This window comes from Meles meles, chromosome 17 (assembly GCF_922984935.1).
Source record: "Meles meles chromosome 17, mMelMel3.1 paternal haplotype, whole genome shotgun sequence".
NCBI lineage: Eukaryota > Metazoa > Chordata > Mammalia > Carnivora > Mustelidae > Meles > Meles meles.
Window position 1 is genome coordinate 44,917,673 of NC_060082.1, and position 18,232 is coordinate 44,935,904.

The 18,232-nt window shown below is 45.7% G+C and overlaps 1 protein-coding gene across 1 annotated transcript in view; it reads right to left on the bottom strand.

The window, feature by feature from the left end:
- The window catches only part of LOC123928326 (quinone oxidoreductase-like protein 2), a 29,524-nt gene extending 16,358 nt beyond the window's left edge, over positions 1-13,166 (bottom strand). The window contains exons 1-8 of the mRNA XM_045983447.1: positions 13,040-13,166; positions 12,853-12,961; positions 10,490-10,586; positions 9,113-9,171; positions 8,535-8,600; positions 7,770-7,879; positions 5,822-5,903; positions 2,003-2,184 (exon numbers count right to left, since the gene is read on the bottom strand). Coding sequence (XP_045839403.1) covers positions 2,003-2,184; positions 5,822-5,903; positions 7,770-7,879; positions 8,535-8,600; positions 9,113-9,171; positions 10,490-10,586; positions 12,853-12,961; positions 13,040-13,089 — 755 coding nt within the window. The 5' untranslated portion in view covers positions 13,090-13,166. The remainder of the gene's footprint in view (positions 1-2,002; positions 2,185-5,821; positions 5,904-7,769; positions 7,880-8,534; positions 8,601-9,112; positions 9,172-10,489; positions 10,587-12,852; positions 12,962-13,039) is intronic.
- Positions 13,167-18,232: the final 5,066 nt, after the last annotated feature.

The following is an 18,232-nucleotide window of genomic DNA, read 5'->3' on the forward strand; positions in this document are numbered from 1 at the left end:
TTTAATGGGTTTAATTTTAGATTTGCCAGGTGAAAAAATGATGGACATCTATACCACAACAATGTAAATATACCTTACGCTACGGAACTATATACTTAAAGATGGTTAATGTAAAAAGTGGTTAATGTTGCAAATTTGACATTATGTATTTTTTCAACCACAATAAAATGTGTAGAATGAGAAAAAGCAATCTACGTTAACTCACAGAGATAAAAAGCAGAAGTTATCAGGGAGGTGGGGGAGGAGAGGGCCAGTTACTATTTAACAGGTAATAGAGTCTTTGCTGGGGATGGGGACACAACACTGTGAGCATACTTAATGCCCCTGAATTTTACACTTACAAGTGTCTAAAATGGTAAGTGTTAAGTTACATATATTTTTACCATAACTTTTTTAATCTTTTTTTTTAAAGATTTCATTTATTTATTTGATAGATCACAAGTAGGCAGAGAAACAGGTAGAGAGAGAGAGGGAAGCAGGCTCCCCACCAAGCAGAGAGCCAAATTGCGGGGCTTGATCCCAGGACCCTGAGATCATGACCTGAGCTGAAGGCAGATGCTTAACCCACTGAGCCACCCAGGCTCCCTTTATCATAACTTAAAAAAAAAAAAAAGCAACATGCATTAAACCCCCAGCTGAGAATTCCTCTTGACCTGACAAACAGGCAGGGGTGAAGCATCCTGTAGCACTTTGGATTTTTCAGTAGGAAAACATAAAAATAAGCTATAAGCAGGGCACTGGGGGTGGAGGGGTGGGGGTCAGTAAGTTAAGCATTTGTCTTTGGTTCAGGTTATGATCCCAGGGTCCTGGGATCCAGCCCCACATCAGGCCCCCTGCTCAGTGGGGAGTCTGCTTCTCCCTCTCCCTCTGCCTGCTGCTCCACCTGATTGTGCTCTAGCAAATAATAAATAAAAATCTTTTTAAAAAATCTGTAAACATCTTTATGGGGCACATGGGTGGCTCAGTGGGTTAAAGCCTCTGCCTTCAGCTCAGGTCATGATCCCAGGGTCCTGGGATCGAGCCCCATATCAGCCTCTCTGTTCCGCAGGGAGTCTGCTTCCTCCTCTGTCTCTCTGCCTGCCTCTCTGCCTACTTGGGGTCTCTGTCTGTCAAATAAATAAATAAAATCTTTAAAAAAATTTGTAAACATCTTTATATAGAATATGTGTATCTCTGTTTGGCTTTTGCTTTTTGCTTTTCTCCTATAAAAGGAAATGAGAAGCGCTTGGGATAACACTGTTACCCATTACCCAAAAGGCAAGAGGGGCAGAGCAGCTCTCTGTCCTGGCTCTCCGCAGAGTCAACATCCTCCTTCCTTGGCTTCCCTAAGCACAGTACCACCCAGCACAGTGCAGGTATGCTCAGGGGCCAGAGAAGCAACTGGGTCCCTTAGTGGGTATGCCGTTCTGTCCGCTTCTGTTTCTTCAGCTTTAAACTGAGATAAACCACAAAATTGTACTTGCCAGGATGACAGGAGAAATAAAACCAGTATTAATGGAACACTCCAGAGTCCCCGGTTAAAAACAGAGAACTGGTATGAATACAACAGTCCCACTAAAACTTGCTGGCTGCTTCTGAAACCAGTAAGATCAAAAGAGTCTGTGCTTTGGTGCAGGGTGAACCCCTGCCACCCCAGGTCATTCTAACATCTGAATGATGATCCCAAGAATTACCCACACTACATATATAGTTAATCGGGGCCAGCATAGCTGAATTTAACACATGCATAATTTCTAAAGCATTCAATATTGCCAACTAGAGAGTCTGCAGTTATTTTCTGGATATTTTCCAGTTGGATATCTTGTTTTTCTATATTTAAGCATTTCCTGATTTTCCCTCTGCTTCTATTCCTTTTCACACTCCCACTCAGCTGTTCTCGTTGATGCCGAAACCTACAGGAAAAGTGAGCAGCAAAAATGTAAGGCCAGAAGGAAGACAGGTCTGGAAAAGTTTCAGCAGATCCCCAGGTCCAGCCCCCTACTAGAAAGACCACCACACGCACCTGCGGAGCGCCTCCAGGAAGACATCTCCTCCCACAGTGTCGATGGCCACATTCACCCCCGCACTGCCCACCAGCTTCCTCACTGTCTCCTTCAGGCTGCCCTGACTATAGTTCACAGCGGACTGTGCGCCCTTCTGCATTGCCAGCTTGCACTTCTCGTCACTTCCGGTTGCAGCTATCACCTGCACAGAGAACGCAAAGTTTCTGATGATCCAGAATATGTATAAGAGGGACTCACCCTACCCACCAAGCGTCCCACCAAAGGTTACCAACCAGGGAAACCAAAGTGACCTTGCCGCCCTCGCATCAGCCTCAACCCCACACATCAGGGCCGACACTCAGCACCAGCACACTAGCCCCCCACACCGGCTGGCCATGGGATCCACATTTCCAGGAATCCTGGAACCCCAATGAGTCTAGCTAGGAAATGACTCAGGAGACACTCAGAAAGTCTTCTCCAAATAGGGCTGAAACCATCATTTCCTGAGCACTTACTGTGAGTGAAGTCGTGAAGATACCCAAGCTTAGAGTCAAGATAGCAAAGTACAGCAGTGTGGAGTTTGGGGAGTATGAGGGTTGCAGAAGTGCAAACGAGAGGTAGCCAGTCTAGATCGCGATCTTGAAAAGTTTCTCGGAGGGTAAAGCATGATTCAGTAGGAAGATGCTGACGTTGGAAGGACCTGAGTTCAAATCATCACTCTGCTACTAACGAGCAGTGTTACCTAAGACAAATGACTTGGTAAGAACTAAAACTTACATATTACTATATGCCAGGTTCTCTTCTAAATGCTTTACATATATTCATAACTCACTTAATCCTCCTAATAGCCCAATGATAAACACACTGTGAGCATCCCCACTTCAGAGATGAAAAAACTGAAGCTAAAGAAGTAACTTGCTCAAGGTCACAAAGCTAATGGGAGGCAGAAGTGGGATCAAGCCCAGGTTGTCCATCTCCAGAGTTCATGCTTTTAACCTCTACGATGCCCACCAGCTTTCCTAAGCTTCAGTTACGTCATCCATAAAAGAAAATTTGTTTTAAAAGTCAAATGGAATACTGTGCATAGGGCCCTTGGAAAACAAAATGTTAGATAAATTGAATCTATTGTTACACATACACCATCATTTATTCTATTTAAACCTCATAAAAACATTACGGGGGAAGTATAATGACACCCATTCTATGGATGGAGACACAGACCTAGAGGTTAAGTAATTAACTCAGGCTTAGCCCAGTAGCGGGTGGTACAACCATTCAAACTCCCGCCTGCTGCTTGACTCCAAAGCCCATGCATTTCCACTCCATCAGCCTGGAAGAAAACCATCTTACAGCCTGGCAAAGATGGCCATGAGCCATACTGTGAGGAAGTCTAGGGTTTGGAAGTCTCCAGAAATACTTCCAACATGTAAGCACTGCCTATAGGTGTCCTACCCCTGGATAGCACACACTAACCAGGGCAGTTTGGCCCCAAGGTGACATTCAGAATTTGCATCCAAACACACAAGATCATCAGTGCCCTTAGAAGACTTCAAACTCACCCATAAGTATTTGAACCGGAGAGCTACCCTCAAGTACCTTCACACAGGGCCACAGAGAGCAGACACCAGCCTAGGGTCAGGGAGTTGACGCCAATCTCTATTCTCACAAGGGTGCCAGCGAAACCAGCCACGAGCCCCTGTCTCCCCTGGTGCCTCACTTTCTTCATCTGTGAAGTAGGGATAATAAACACATCACCCATCTCCAGGGGTCTGTTAGCAGCAGGGGTAAGATAATTGGTGTGGAGTCACTTTGAAAGCAATATGAAATGCTGTAAATGGAGGTTGTTCTCAAAATAACCTGTTCCAAGTAGGTGGCATGATGACATTTTAAAGTTGTTTTTATTATTTTGTTGTTGTTTGCTTTTGCTGAGAACCATTATGCTACTGAAGAATTTCGAGCTTGAATTAACTTTAGTATCTGAGTTAAAGTGTATTTTTCCCTCTACTTAACCTACTATCACTAATCAAAACAAATGGTGCAATTTATCTTCCTAGAAATGGTAAATAATCAGTGGTTCTAGACAAAGAGGGTAATTTTGGTCTCCCCACGGAGAGGTGCTAAGAGCCTGACTTTGACATGAAACGTGTTCACATTCCACGGAGAGCCTCCGGGTAGCTAAGACTGCTTTCAGAACTCACATGTCCTTCCCAAAGAGAAGTGACGAGAGCAAGGAGAGAGCCACCTGAAGAAATTCCAGAACACCTTCTGGATTTTCCAGGCCAGGAAATTCCAGGCACCTTCTGGATACCGCAACTGCACGCACCCCAGAAACCTCACACTTAATGCTTCCAAAACTGAGCTCACCATTCCCTCCTGTCTTCTCAACTGCAATAAATGGCAAATCCACAAGTTAACCTAGTTTGCTCCTTCCCACTCAATGTCTAATAATAACAGGTTCCCTTTTTAAGAGATTCTTACCAACATGCCATGCCCTCTAGCAGGTGTACTGCACGTGTAATTTCAATATTCCCGCAACGACCCCATATGAGGAGAGCTTTATTTTACCCGTGAGGAAACTGAAGCAATTAAGCTGGAGGCAGTGTTGGAATCTGAACCTAGGTGAGAGTCATTTCAAAGTCCTTGTTCCTTCAACTGGATGAGGATCAAACTCTCTACTTTCTTCTACTCTAGTCTCTCTCGATTCATCATTTCCGGTGCCTTGGTTCAACCATCACCGCCACGGGCTTGGATGGCTCCAAGAGGCTGCTCTAATTCCTCCAGACTGTCCCTGACCTTTGCCCCATCTCGCATCCCCACTGCTACCAGAATGAACTTGGCAAAATGCAAATATGACCATGGTTCTTCCCAGTTTAAAGTTCTTAGTGGCTCCTGAGAGCTTCCAATAAGGATTCAAATTCTTCAGTGCCTCATGATCATGTCTCTGCCTACCTCCCTAAAGTTATCTTCCACCATCCCCCCCCCCAATCCTTTGCTCCACAGATGCTATTTGCCAACTCCCTGAATGCATCCTGGGATGCCCCATGTCTCTATCTTCTGACATGTCCTCCCCGCACTAAAATGGCCTTCACTTCCTTTCTTCTTCTATTCAACTGTGACCAGTCTTTCCGAAGTCACCTTAAATGCCTACAGTCTCCAAGAAACCCTCCTTATCTGACACCCACAGTCTCAGAGCAATGTCTCAGAGATTTGGATCTTTCTTTCCTTTATTCGTTCATTCAAGAAATAATTATTGAGGGCTTACTATGGTCTAGGCACCATGCCAGCTGCTGGGACTACAGTAATGAGCCAAACAGACACTGTCCCGGCCTTCAGGGGGATCCCAGTCACGCAGGAGGGAGATAGTAATCCCATCATGACCCAAGAAAAGCAATAACCACACACTGAGGTGTGTACCATGAAAAAGAAGTACAGGATGTGAGGACACCGTCTACAAACAGCTGTGGGGAGAGGGGTCGGAGGAGAGATTAACATCTCCTGAGGGACAAAGAATACTTCCCTGAAGAAGTGACATCTGTGTTTAGACCTGAAGTGCAGAGGGAGACAGTTCAGAAGAGCATGACAGGTAGAGGGAACAGAATCTGCGGAGGTCAAAAAGCACGTCAGCTCTTGCCAGGTTCCAGTAACATGACAGACGAGGGAGCTACTCCCATGTCCCCTCACCAGTCTGCAGGCAAATAGAAGGCCAGACCCTCCTCTGGGTGACTTTATATCCCCAGGGCCTTGCTCATGACATTAATGAGTGAACATATGAACACATTCTATGTCTGAAAACTGGAGGTATGATTTTTTTTAAACAGAGACCCCCAACATGCAAACACCTGAGCCTGAAGAACGTTGGTTGCCACATCTATCACCGCCAGGCCTGTGGCTCCAGCTGCTGCCGTCACTAAAACAGTTTCTCTGCCAGAGAAAGATGAACGTTACTTCAGAAACCTTCCATATGATTTCATGAACATTTAAAAGCAAGAAGAGGGCGCCTGGGTGGCTCAGTGGGTTGAGCCGCTGCCTACGGCTCAGGTCATGATCTCAGGGTCCTGGGATCGAGTCCCGCATCGGGCTCTCTGCTCCGCGGGGAGCCTGCTTTCCCCTCTCTCTCTGCCTGCCTCTCTGTCTACTTGTGATCTCTTTCTCTGTCGAATAAATAATAAATAAAATCTTTTAAAAATTTAAAAAATAAAAAAATAAAAGCAAGAAGAGAGGGGCACCTGGGTGGCTCAGTGGGTTAAAGCCTCTGCCTTCGGCTCAGGTCATGATCTCAGGGTCCTGGGATTGAGCCCTGCATTGGGCTCTCTGCTCAGCAGGGAGCCTGCTTCCCCCTCTCTCTCTGCCTGCCTCTCTGCCGACTTGTGATCTCTGTCTGTCAAATAAATTTTTTAAAAAGGCAAGAAGAGAACTTAAAGGCCATTTCATTCAGCCCTTCACAGACCCCCATTCTTTAGGCTTTGGGGCTGGCTTATGTATGTGGCTGCTTGATCAGTGCAAATTGGGTCCAGCTGAAGACTTCACAGGAAAAAATATTCTTTCCCTCTTTCTAGGGAGCCTCTTCCTCATGACAGTGACAGCCCTTCCCTTGGGCTACCACTCCAATTTCTGCTTCAGAAATTCTGTCCTAAGATCACTGTCATACTAAATGATGCAGAATTTTAGAAGGTGATGACCAGGGAATAGCCACTGCTCACCTAAAGTCACCTCTCTGGAGCAATTCTGAGTCTCCCTGAAAAGGGCAAGAGGCATATATTTCAGGTAAAATGGGGAAACTCTTACACCTTTGAGTTTGAAATACCCCAGTTAGGCACACCCAACCACGCCTCACAGAAATAAATACCACAGGACTCCATTAAAACCAGACTGAAACAAGTTTACATAAACCAGCTCTCTAAAGCGTAAGGTTTGGGGCGTCTGGGGGGCTCAGTTGGTTAAGCGTCTGCCTTTGGCTCAGGTCCTGATCCTGGAGTCCCAGGACCCAGTCATAGGGTTCTATGCTCATCAGGGAGTCGGCTTCTCCCTCTGACCCTCCCTCCTCTAATGCTTTCTCTCTCACTCTCTCGCTCTCTCAAAGGAAGAGATAAAATCTCTTTTTAAAAAAAGTGAGATTTTCAGGGTGCCTGGATGGCTCAGGTGATTAAGCATCTGCCTTAAAGATTCTGGGATTGAGCCCCATGCCGGGCTCCCTGCTCAGCGGGGAGCCTGCTGTCTCCCTCTCCCTCTGTCTGTCTCTCCCCCTGTTCAGGTGCGTTCTTTCTCAGATAAATTAAATAAAATATTTTTTAAAAACAGGAGTGCTTGGGTGGCTCAGTGGGTTAAAGCCTCTACCTTCAGCTCAGGTCATGATCCCAGGGTCCTGGGATCGAGCCCCGCATCGGGCTCTCTGCTCAGCGGGGAGCCTGCTTCCCCCTCTCTCTGTCTCTGCCTGCCTCTCTGCCCACTTGTGATCTCTATCAAATAAATAAAATCTTTAAAAAATATATTTTTTAAAAACAACAACAACAACAAAAAAGAATATGTAAGGTTTTCTAGGAGGTGATCTCCAGTGGCCAGATTTTAAACAGCTATTTCCCTAAATTCATATTGGCCAAGTTCACAGTCTATCATTCCATCTAAGTAACTGAACCCCCATATCGGGTCACTACCTTCCTTTGGCCTTTCCTCACACCAACTGAACAAGAGCCAAAGGTTAGGGGAGGGAGAGGAAGGGGCAAGGTCTTACTGGGCACTTCTGATCTCAGAAAGAGACACTAGCCCTGGGTTGTCTATAGAGCCTCTCACCCTGGTTGAGTGCATGCCCGATGCTCCAAGGCCAAAATAGCAGTGCCATAAGATACAGGCAGGGCAGCAGCTTCCCGGAGGGGGACCCTTTCTGGAATCTTCCATAGCATCTGTGAAAAGAGGTAACAGTCACTTAGGGATTAAGCGCATGTACCTGCCCATAAAGGCTGCTCAGTAAACATTATGATTTGGTTGAGTGATTGATTTGTGAAGCCTGTCAGGAGCCAAAACCCAACAGAAGTCAAAACCAGTTGACTGGTTTTCAAATTCAAATCGATGAATTGGATAGCTCTCTGTCGGTTTTACCTCCATAAAGCTGTGGGGGGGAAATGTGTACTCTTCACCACTAGGGGCCGCCATTCACGTCCTGTACACGCCTACCCCACCACCCCGGCTGGCTCCGTTCCCAGGACCACCTCCTTCACAAGCTTGATGTGGGGGAGAAACCTATTATATCTAGCTCATTGCCCTGGACAAGTTTTTCTACCAAAACTACCCATGGTCCAATCGGACAGCCAGCCAGTTGTTCCAGGGTAAAAAAATGCCCTTCTTCACCTCGGTGTTCACACAAAGCTCTGTGCAAGGGCTGTCACTCAGATACAGAAAAGGGCTTTAGCATTTGAAAGAAAGAAGTACTTGGCTCAGAAAAAATACAAAGAAGGAGGGGGAAAGAAGCGTAACAAGGAGTGAGAGCTAGGTGGAGGTTAAAGGAAAGAAAAGAGGAAAAAAAGATCTCCAAGCAGACATATTGAGAGCTAGGGATACCTTTTGGTCCATGACGCATTCTTCAGCCATACCATTAAAGCCACTCACGCCAATAACTCGATCTCCCTGAAGAGAAAATACCACTAAGGGCTTGTTCAAATACATTGCCTTGCCATTTACCTCTTTCCAAATTAATCCAAAAAAGAAAGAAAATCTTTCTTTCTGATCCTGTAAGTCGCAGGTTGGCCTTAATTATCTATTCAGAGTTAATGTTTAGTGAATAATTCAACCATCTTCTCAATACCCCCACAAGGGTGCCAAGACAATATGAGCACATTTTGGACAGGATGGATTGAGGAAAAAGTTGAAATAAATTAGAGTCCCAGAATTTTTCTCACAAGAGGCTGAAACTTGAGAATGTTCTATCCTCGCAGTAACTAAAGACTGAGGTCTTCTTTAGGAACTACCACTGGCTTCCTTCCTCCAATTCAGAATTAGTTTCTTCCGCCTCTGTCTCGGTTTCCCTCTGGTGTCCGTTGGCAAAGGCCAAGAGAAGCAAGACCCTTTGGCTATGAACAAGGTTAGCATATTTCTCATGGCTACACACACATCAATTCCCTAGATTTGACCTCACTCACCTCTTTCACTGTGCTGACATCGGTGCCTGTCTCCAGTACAGTCCCGGAAAACTCCATTCCTAAAACAAATTGTTTAAACACTAGACTGTCTATAAAGCCCAGCACCACAGAGATGAGAAAGCCTGACCAACAGGCCATCCTATCCGCTTTCTAGAGCTGAGAGGGCCTAAGTGCCCCCACACCCCTCCACCATACCCCAACACACCCCTCCCCACTCGGGGAAGAACATTGTACCCAAAGCACAGGAAAGTGAACTTAAGATTTCATGATCAGAACCTGAAAAGCGACAGCAGTCCCATTCTTACCAATTGAAAAATGAAAATTTCAAGAATGGGAAAAAAACACCGAGAATCACACAGGTACACGAGTACTTCTGATCCTACTTCACTGGGCCCTTGGGGTCCTTACAGCACTCGAATTACAATGTTCACCATATGCATTGATCTGTTTCTGTGTCTCCTCTTGAGGACTAGGAGGCCCTCAAGGACATGAACTATATTTGTTCATAAGTACTTGGCTCAATTTGGATAAACTGATGTTGTCTGTTCTTTCCTCTTCCACCTCCAAAATTTCTGAATTTAATGATCATACATTTCCCACTTGAGCTGCCAGAGGAGTAACTCAATTGATTCTGACATCCCCCACCCCATCCAGCATGTCAGCAAATAATACAAACAGAGGGAAATGATTCCAAATGCTGAGACACAACCAAACACCCCAAGGCCAAAACAGAGCAACCATTTTGCAATCACTGTATCCTTAATAGTACATGTCTGTATAAAATATACACATACTATATACACAATAAGCTACACTTCTTTCTCCTTAACTAAATTTCAACAACAAAAAGCAGTCATTTGTCCACATTTTCAGGATCTAAATGTAATCAGATTGGGCATAATTACAATCAGACAGTGACTGCTAGAAATGTATAAACTTTTTCTTTTTTCTGATTCTCTGATATTAGGTTTCTTTGGGAATGTGTTTGTGAGAACTGAGAGTTTTAGCTGCAAACAGATGTCTACAAACCTTTAGTGAAAAACCAATATTGAGGCACTCCCAAGGAATAAAGGGGAATGACAAGGGCCGATGAGGACTCCATGACATGTAAAAATCCGTTTGTTCGTTTATGCATTGTTAATGTCTTTATTGAGCACTACCAACCAGGTGCAATGTTAAGATGGGGGATAAAACTAGGGGCCACACAGTCAAGGGGCTCCCAATCTCATGCTTCTCATCAGGGGTGAGGCTGACTGACATATCTGAAGCACCACGGCAGGCAGGCAAGCAGGGCCAAGTGTCGCACCTGAGTAGCACACGGTTCTGAAAACTCTGTTGTTTCTTTCCCAAGCAGTCACTTGGCTCCTCCATACTCACCAGGTGTGAAGGGAAGTTGGGGCTTTTCCTGATACTGACCACGGCAGACCAAAATATCAGCAAAATTAACTCCACAGAAATGGACACCAACTCTGACCTGCAAAGGAAACATAGCAGCAGGAAGTACCTGGGTGGCTCAGTCGGTTAGGCGTCTGCCTTCAGCTCAGGTCATGGTCCCGGGGTCATTGGATGAAGCTCCGTGTCAGGCTCCCTGTTCAGCGGGATCTTTAGGGGGAAAAAAAGCAGGTGGGGGGGGTGGGGGGATAGCAGAAAAGCAGAGTGGTGCATGGCTATGGAGACAAAGTTCATTCAGTTGCACCAAAATATTTCCTGAATGTCTGCTATAAGCTATGTACTGAACTAAGTGCCCGTGTGCAATCATGAGGCAAAATGCACAAGGTTCTTGCCTTTACAGAGCTAAGACTATGGTAGATATCTGATATCTGTCTACAGCCATCCCAACTGAATGTACTCCATCTAGTCTGATATCAAAAGCTAAGCATGGTTGGGCTTGGTTAGTACTTGGATGGGAGAAGACAGACATCAGCCAAGTTAATTGTGATAATTTATGTGTTAAATTACAACTCCTACACAAAATGTTAAAGAGAGAATTATATGGTGCTGTGAAAATGCATAATAGGGTGATTTAACCTTTTGTTGAAGTCAGGAAAAACATCTCTGAGAAAGGAAAACTTGAACTAAGAACAGCTAACACAACCAAACATGATGGCATGTGCAAAGGCCCTGTGATGGGAACAAAAGAAAAACCAGTCAGCATAGAGCACAAAGAGGAGAAAGAGATGGGGCTACAGAGCAGGGACCACACTATCCAAGGATGTGTAGTCTTTACTGAGGCTCTGAGTCTTCACAGTTGGAACAGTGGGAAGCCATTAAAGGATTTTAAGCAGAAGGGTAACATGACCAGCTGTTCTGAGGATCAGCAATCACCATGGAGGCCAATTCTAGATCCCCGGCTTCTATGCTTCACGCCCGTGCTAGAGCAGAGGCAGGCCTGCATCAGTGTAACCAGCACTTTTTCGCTCCATAAGCCAGTGGTTCTCAAAATCTTGTTCTCAAACCACCAGCTTCAGTATCACCTGGGAGCTTACTGAAACATTCAAATTCTTGGGCCTCACCCCAACCTAGAGAATCAGACACTCCGGGAACAGAGCCCAGCAATCTGTTTTAGCAAGCCCCAGGTGATTCTGACAGGCTGAGAACAGGACCAGAAACAGGAGAAAATAAAGGCTGAGAGAATCGCTGACATTTCTCATTTAGGATAGAGGAAGCCATGTTGGTGAGAAGACATTTCTAGGGCCAAAATGCATCCATTCAACGATGTTTTGAGTGTCTGCCATGTGCCAGGCCCCATTCTAGAGTATGAGGAGTTGATGGCGAGTGAACTCACAGAGATCCAACTCCCACAAGCTAATTCCTTAGGAGACAGTGTCTGGGTGAAGAAGGGAACAAAGGAGCCCGCCTTCAGGCTGCGCACACCGCGTGCATTGCCGCACCAGTGGTTGACATGTATGGCGCACGTAGGGCCTCAAGCCTCTCCACCTTAGATTCAAGGATGATTCAAGAATAAACGTCATTCAGCACATGAATCCCAGGAAGCAGACCGGCTGCCATCACACGCTCATTCAAATAATCCACTTCGCAGCGGGGACCCCCCCCCCACCAGTGAAGTTGACACGTCAGGACTGCAGCCACGAGCCTTCTCTCACCAGGGGTCCCCGACGCTGAGCTCACTGCTTGCTTCACCTTGTCAGAGGTTCTCATTCTCCATTCAAGATGACACTGTGTCACCAGGGAGGTCACCGGGCAGGGCCAGAGTGACTTCCACATTTCACTGGAAATGCCCACAATCCTAAACTAATCTCACCCCAAATCAGGGCACTGCACCAGAGGAGGGCATAAGGCCTGTATTCAGAACTATAAGACAGACGTTACCGGACAGGTCTGGGGGAGGGAGGAGGACAGATCACTAAATGCTGACACTTAAGAGGAAGCCAAGGACGGGGTCCATTTCTGTGTATTAAACCAATAACCTGCAAGGGGTTATGCAAAGTGTGCAAAGCAGAACTGTCGGTTTCTAAGGCAACAGCTCTGGGGCTTCTGCAAGAGGCCTACATCTGAGTTTGGGGGAGCAATCTTCCCTCAGCTCTGGTGGCCTTTTTGTGAACCCCGAAAGGGCCCTTCCGGCCCCGCACGGAGTTGCGCTCCAGGCTCCCGGTCGCCCCCTAGCAGAGCACTTGGGAACTCCATGCAGGACCGAAGCCCGCGGCGGGTGTGTGGCGGCCGAGGGGAGAGTGAAAGGGAGCGTCGGGGGGTTCCCGGGAATAGGCCCGTCACCACCCTACCTCGTGAGGCCTGACAGGGCGGGAGGCGACCTCCTCGATGGCCAATGGCTGCTTCAGCTCGGCGCAGAGCGCGGCGCGGTAGTGGCGGCCGCAGCCCGGCCCCGCCCTCCTGTAACACAGAGCAAGCGGCTGGTTACGGGGGGACCCCGGCTGCCTTTTGGGGCTCAGGGGAGAGTCAGGGCCCCACCTGCAGAGCCACGCCCGAGGGAGCCACCGGCCCCGAGCCACCGCCGCCATGGCCCGGAGCAGAGCTGCGCGCGAGGGGCAGCCCGAGGTGGCAGGAAGCGCGGAACCCGGCGCCGGCCCCGCCCCAGCCCCTGGGACCTCGGAAGAATGTCAGGGGTGGGGGAGGGGGCACGCCCAGGGGCCGTGACCCGACCCGGGTGGGCGGTGGCCTGGGTCACCCCACCCTCAGGGCGCAGTGCTGCCCTGGGGTCTGAGCCCCTTGGGCCCGGCCTCCGGAAGGCTGGAGCTTGATAGAGAGAAAAGAAAACAAGAGATCAAGCTCCGCTGGTATTTTACTAGCAAATTTGGGAAACTTAGAAACCACACTTGATGACATGTAAATAGCGGTTCTTGGGTTCTCCGCACTGAGAAATCCTAAATGCACAGGTAAAGGCCTCAATGTCCCCATCAACACCTTGCTGGAGTTCAATTCTCGTTACTAATTTTCTCACATTTGCGGGACTATTTACGCTAAAATTATACAGTTACTAGTAATCCACCGTTGAATGATTTTAGTATTCAGATCCAAAGAATACTTTCAGTTAAAGGTAGGCCCAAAGCTGGTGGTTTTTATATTCTTGATGCCTCTATTATGCCTGGCACATATTAAACACTCAATAATTGACTCAATGACTGCTTACTTCCTTGGTGAACAGGTATACTCTGGAAAAGCATAACAATATAATCTGTGAAATATTATAAAACTGGGTAGATTTCTGTTGCATCAGTAACCAAATGTTTCTATATTAGCAAGATAAGAGAAGCACGTAATCCTGGGAAGAATATTTCATTTGACAGATGGCTTTTAAACACACCTCAATCTTTTTTTTTTTTTTAAGATTTTATTTATTTATATGAGAGAGAGAGAGAGATCACAAGTAGGCAGAGAGGCAGGCAGAGAGAGAGAGGGAAGCAGGCTCCCTGCTGAGCAGAGAGCCTGATGTGGGCCTCGATCCCAGGACCCTGAGATTATGACCTGAGCCGAAAGCAGTGGTTTAACCCAGTGAGCCACCCAGGAGCCCTCAATGTCCTTAAAAGACTTCTGGTCAAAGAACGTAGCCTCTGAGGTTCCAGCTGAGCTCTACCACCTATCTGTGTGGCTTTGGCATTACAACCGATGGCTGTGGGTCCCAGCTTCCTCCTCTATAAAGTGAAAGCTTCCTACAATACAATTCTCAAATTGCTAAATTCTTTCAATTTTTTGGTGGAAAATAGTCCAAGATAGCAAATGACCTGGAAGGAATGATCACGGGTGGAATGAAAGGAAAATAGCAAACATGAAGGAGTGATGAACCTCTGAGATTATAGCTTAGAAGCTTAGGTAAGAGAGGAATCCAAGAACCAGGCCCCCACCACAGGTGCTTAGTAGAGGTCACGGCCAGAGAATCTGAAAAGTCATTTTAGCCCTCGACACCCTCAGGAGAGAACTCGGGCATAAGAGGAACATGAACTAGAAAGTGAGAAGATGAAAAAAAGTTTGTTTCCAATGAACTGGTTTGAGAACTTTTAGTGATTAGGCACAGAAAATCAAGCCAGGAATCAAAATGAACGTTCTGGTTGCCAATAACAATGAGCAACAAGAAATCTCAAGTTAATGAAGTGTGAAACAAATGAAGTGTGAGGACAAAATGAGTTGTTATGTATGGAAAATGTATCGTAAAATATTACGTATCTATACAAGATATAAGGCAAGCAATTTTCTTTTTTTTTTTTTTTAAGATTTTATTTATTTATTTGACAGAGAGAGATCACAAGTAGGCAGAGAGGCAGGCAGAGAGAGTGAGAGGGAAGCAGGCTCCCTTCAGAGCAGAGAGCCGGACATGGGACTCGATCCCAGGACCCTGAGATCATGACCCGAGCCGAAGGCAGCAGCTTAAACCACTGAGCCACCCAGGAGCCCCAAGGCAAGCAATTTTCAATTGAACTCCTTGAGAGTAACAACCATTTCTTAATCTCCTTTATGTTTGAAGTGCTTTGTGCATGCAACGCTTTGAGGCATTTAATACATGTTTATCTTACGAATTGTTAAATGAGCACTCAATTATCTAGTATCAAATTTCCAGATAATTGGAAGTATCTTTAAGCATCAAGTTTCTATTTTTGATTTAGTATTTTTATGGAAATTTTTTCTATTGTGGTTTTCATAATATCCTTGTCATTCTCAGGGAATAGAAAATCAGTGAGTTTTGGGGAAATCTATCAATGCGGCATTTTCCACGTCTAACGGTATCCAAAGAAAATAGTAAAAGTCCCTTTAAGAAGAATCTTGGAGGGAGATGAAGGTATCTAAACTAAAAGAGGTGATTTTAAGCATTTATATGCAAAATAACTTGCACATTTCCAAAGAGCTTCAAAGGTAAGTGACAAGGCATTCAATGGTAGTTGCTATAGTAGCAAAAGAAATATTTAGCCTATCCATCGAAGAGCTGCCACGGCACCATACTGTCTAGCTTTTGTTACCGTTTCTGGTTATTTTGTTGTAATTGAGGGTAAGGGGGAAGAGTGGACAGGAAGAATAAAATTGGAGCCCTGGGGAAGAATGAGACCAAGCAGCCATATCAGCCTCTGAGAAGAAAAGGAAAGAATCCAGAACTACTCTGCAGACCAGTTTGAGGGGCTCCCTAGGAAGTAAAAGTGTAACCGATGACTCTTCCTTCTGGTGCAGCCCCCACAAAGAGATAATACTGAGCATCCAGAGCTGCTGGAGGGCTAAGGGTGGAGAAACAAGTCAGAGCTGAATACATAATCAGTTATATTTTCACAGAACCAACGGACAAATAATATACAAACAATATTAGCACTGTACAGGACTACGCTGAAAAGGTAAAAGTTTCCCCCACAGTTAGAATGCTTTATCCAACGCTTTCTCAGCTCTTCGAGAATAGAGACCATGTCTCAGTGGCCCAAGCTCACCACAATGTCTATGTCAGCTCAGAGCAGGTGCTTGTTACACATTGCCAACGTGGAAAGCAAGGAGCCCTGCGAGCTGAGTGGAGGAGCTCCCGCAAATTACTATCCCAAGGCACAAAACCAAAACATTTTAAGAGTCTTGGACTCACTTCCCTGCCTAAATATGCAGCTGCTAGGTATAATCTGACCCTTCATCTGCCTACTTTAGTATTGTCATTATAGATATAAATTATTACTTTCTGCCACAGGGATGTCCTCCAAGATTCCTGAGGTGTTGGTGGAGTACTTTGCCTTTTCACTGAATTCCCCCAGATGGCTCTTCCTGACTGTTGCAGTTCGGGTTAACTTTTACCGGCCTCAGAGACGGACTTTGGCCTTGACCGCATCATATGTACAACCTCCCACTCTATTCCAAGAGCTCCGTAAGCTTTGCTATGTCATTTATTTGCTCCAACATTCATGGAATCACACAATTTCAGAGCGGGGATAGATCTTGAAGATAATCTAATCAAACTGCTTCATTTACAAGATAGAAATCTGAGGCTCTGGGAGGGACTGGCCTGAGGTCACAGTGTGGGGTTAGTGGCAAGAGTAGCATTGGGATCTGGCTCTCCTGGGGCGCCTGGGTGACTCAGTCGGTTAAGCATCTGCCTTCAGCTAGGTCATGATCTCAGGGTCCTAGAATCAGGCTCCCTGCTCAGTGGGGAATCTGCTTCTTCCTCTCCCCCTGCCCCTCCCCCCAACCCACTCAAGCTCTCGGTCTTTCTCTCTCTCAAATAAATAAATAAGACCTTTTAAAAAAGAAAAAAAAAAAAGGATCTGTCTTTCCTGATTTCCTGCTTGCTTCTCTTTCTACTGAGCTCTTTGGCATTCAGTCGATACTAGACACCATCATAATAATATATTGCATTTTCATACCACTTCATAGATTGCAAATCACTGTCGCCCAAATTGGTTCATCCTGCCATCGGTAAGAGTAATAATTATTATCATTACAGCTAACACTTATTGGTAATGTTACAAACCAATCACTAGGTACTTTTGCATTATTTCATTAGTCCTCACCATTGTCCTGCTATTGATATACTATTATCAATAGTATATCATTACAGGAAGTAGTCTGGGGTACGACGAGTAACATGTGGCTCGCCTCTGCGAGGTGCTGGGTCGAACTGCAAGAAAGAGTATTTTACTGTACAAGTTTAAAATTTCATCAATAGTATATCAATATAAATAGTATAATGATATACTATTATTGATATGCTATTGATACTATTATTTCCTAATGGATCAGGAATGTAGGTGTAAGAAGATGAAGTAACTTGCCCAAGGCCACACGGTTAGGAAATGGAGCCATTGAGAAGCCTCCTGAAGCCTGATGCTGGGCAGTGACATCGTATCCGGTACCCAGCCACCCACTGAGCCTCCCCTCACAGCCCCCTCCAGAGCAGTCAAAGAAGCTTTTGTATGATACATTTTAAAGCTATGCTTTGCTTGTGGGCTTAAGCTTTATTTTATAGGAATTTTACAGTCATTCTAGCCTAGAAAAGAAAGGAATTCCCTGAAGGAGGGCATACAGAGACAGCAGCCTCCAGGGGATGCGAGCAGGTGAGAGTCAGGAGGAGGAGAACACAGAATTAGGAGTTACTACCCTATTCCATGTAGCCAGAAGCTTGAAAATTTATCGATTTCATTTAAATTTAAAATATTGCATGTGAGATTACACCTGTGATTATGTGAAGTAGTTTTGATACACACACACACACACACACACACACACAAGATTTTAATGAAACAATGTGCTGACCGGGTTGCCTGCTTACCAGACATCACTTCAGCAGGTACCAGCAGGCATTTGGGCAAAATTCCCGGCACCCCGACAGGACGATTTGGAACCAGTGGTGGCCCAGACACAGGCTGTTGTTGCCCCCAAAACCAGTCTTATCACTAGTCTTTGATGCAGGGATCTATTTTCCACCTTAAATCATAATTATGGAACAAGTTTACAAGTTCCCAAGCATGCTGGCAAGTTTTTGAAGCTTTTCCAACCCCTCCTCCCCCAGAGAGAACAAATTCTTCCCTTCCATATGTTTTCCCCAGAGAACTTTGTATAAACCTGTATTCATTTGCTAATCTCATGGTTCAGGTAGTATTAATCTGTCTTTCTATCCCAGCAGCTGAGCTGTGAGCATCATGCATGGTTCTGAGGCTAGTACAGCAAAGTGAAAAGAATTGGGGCCTTGAG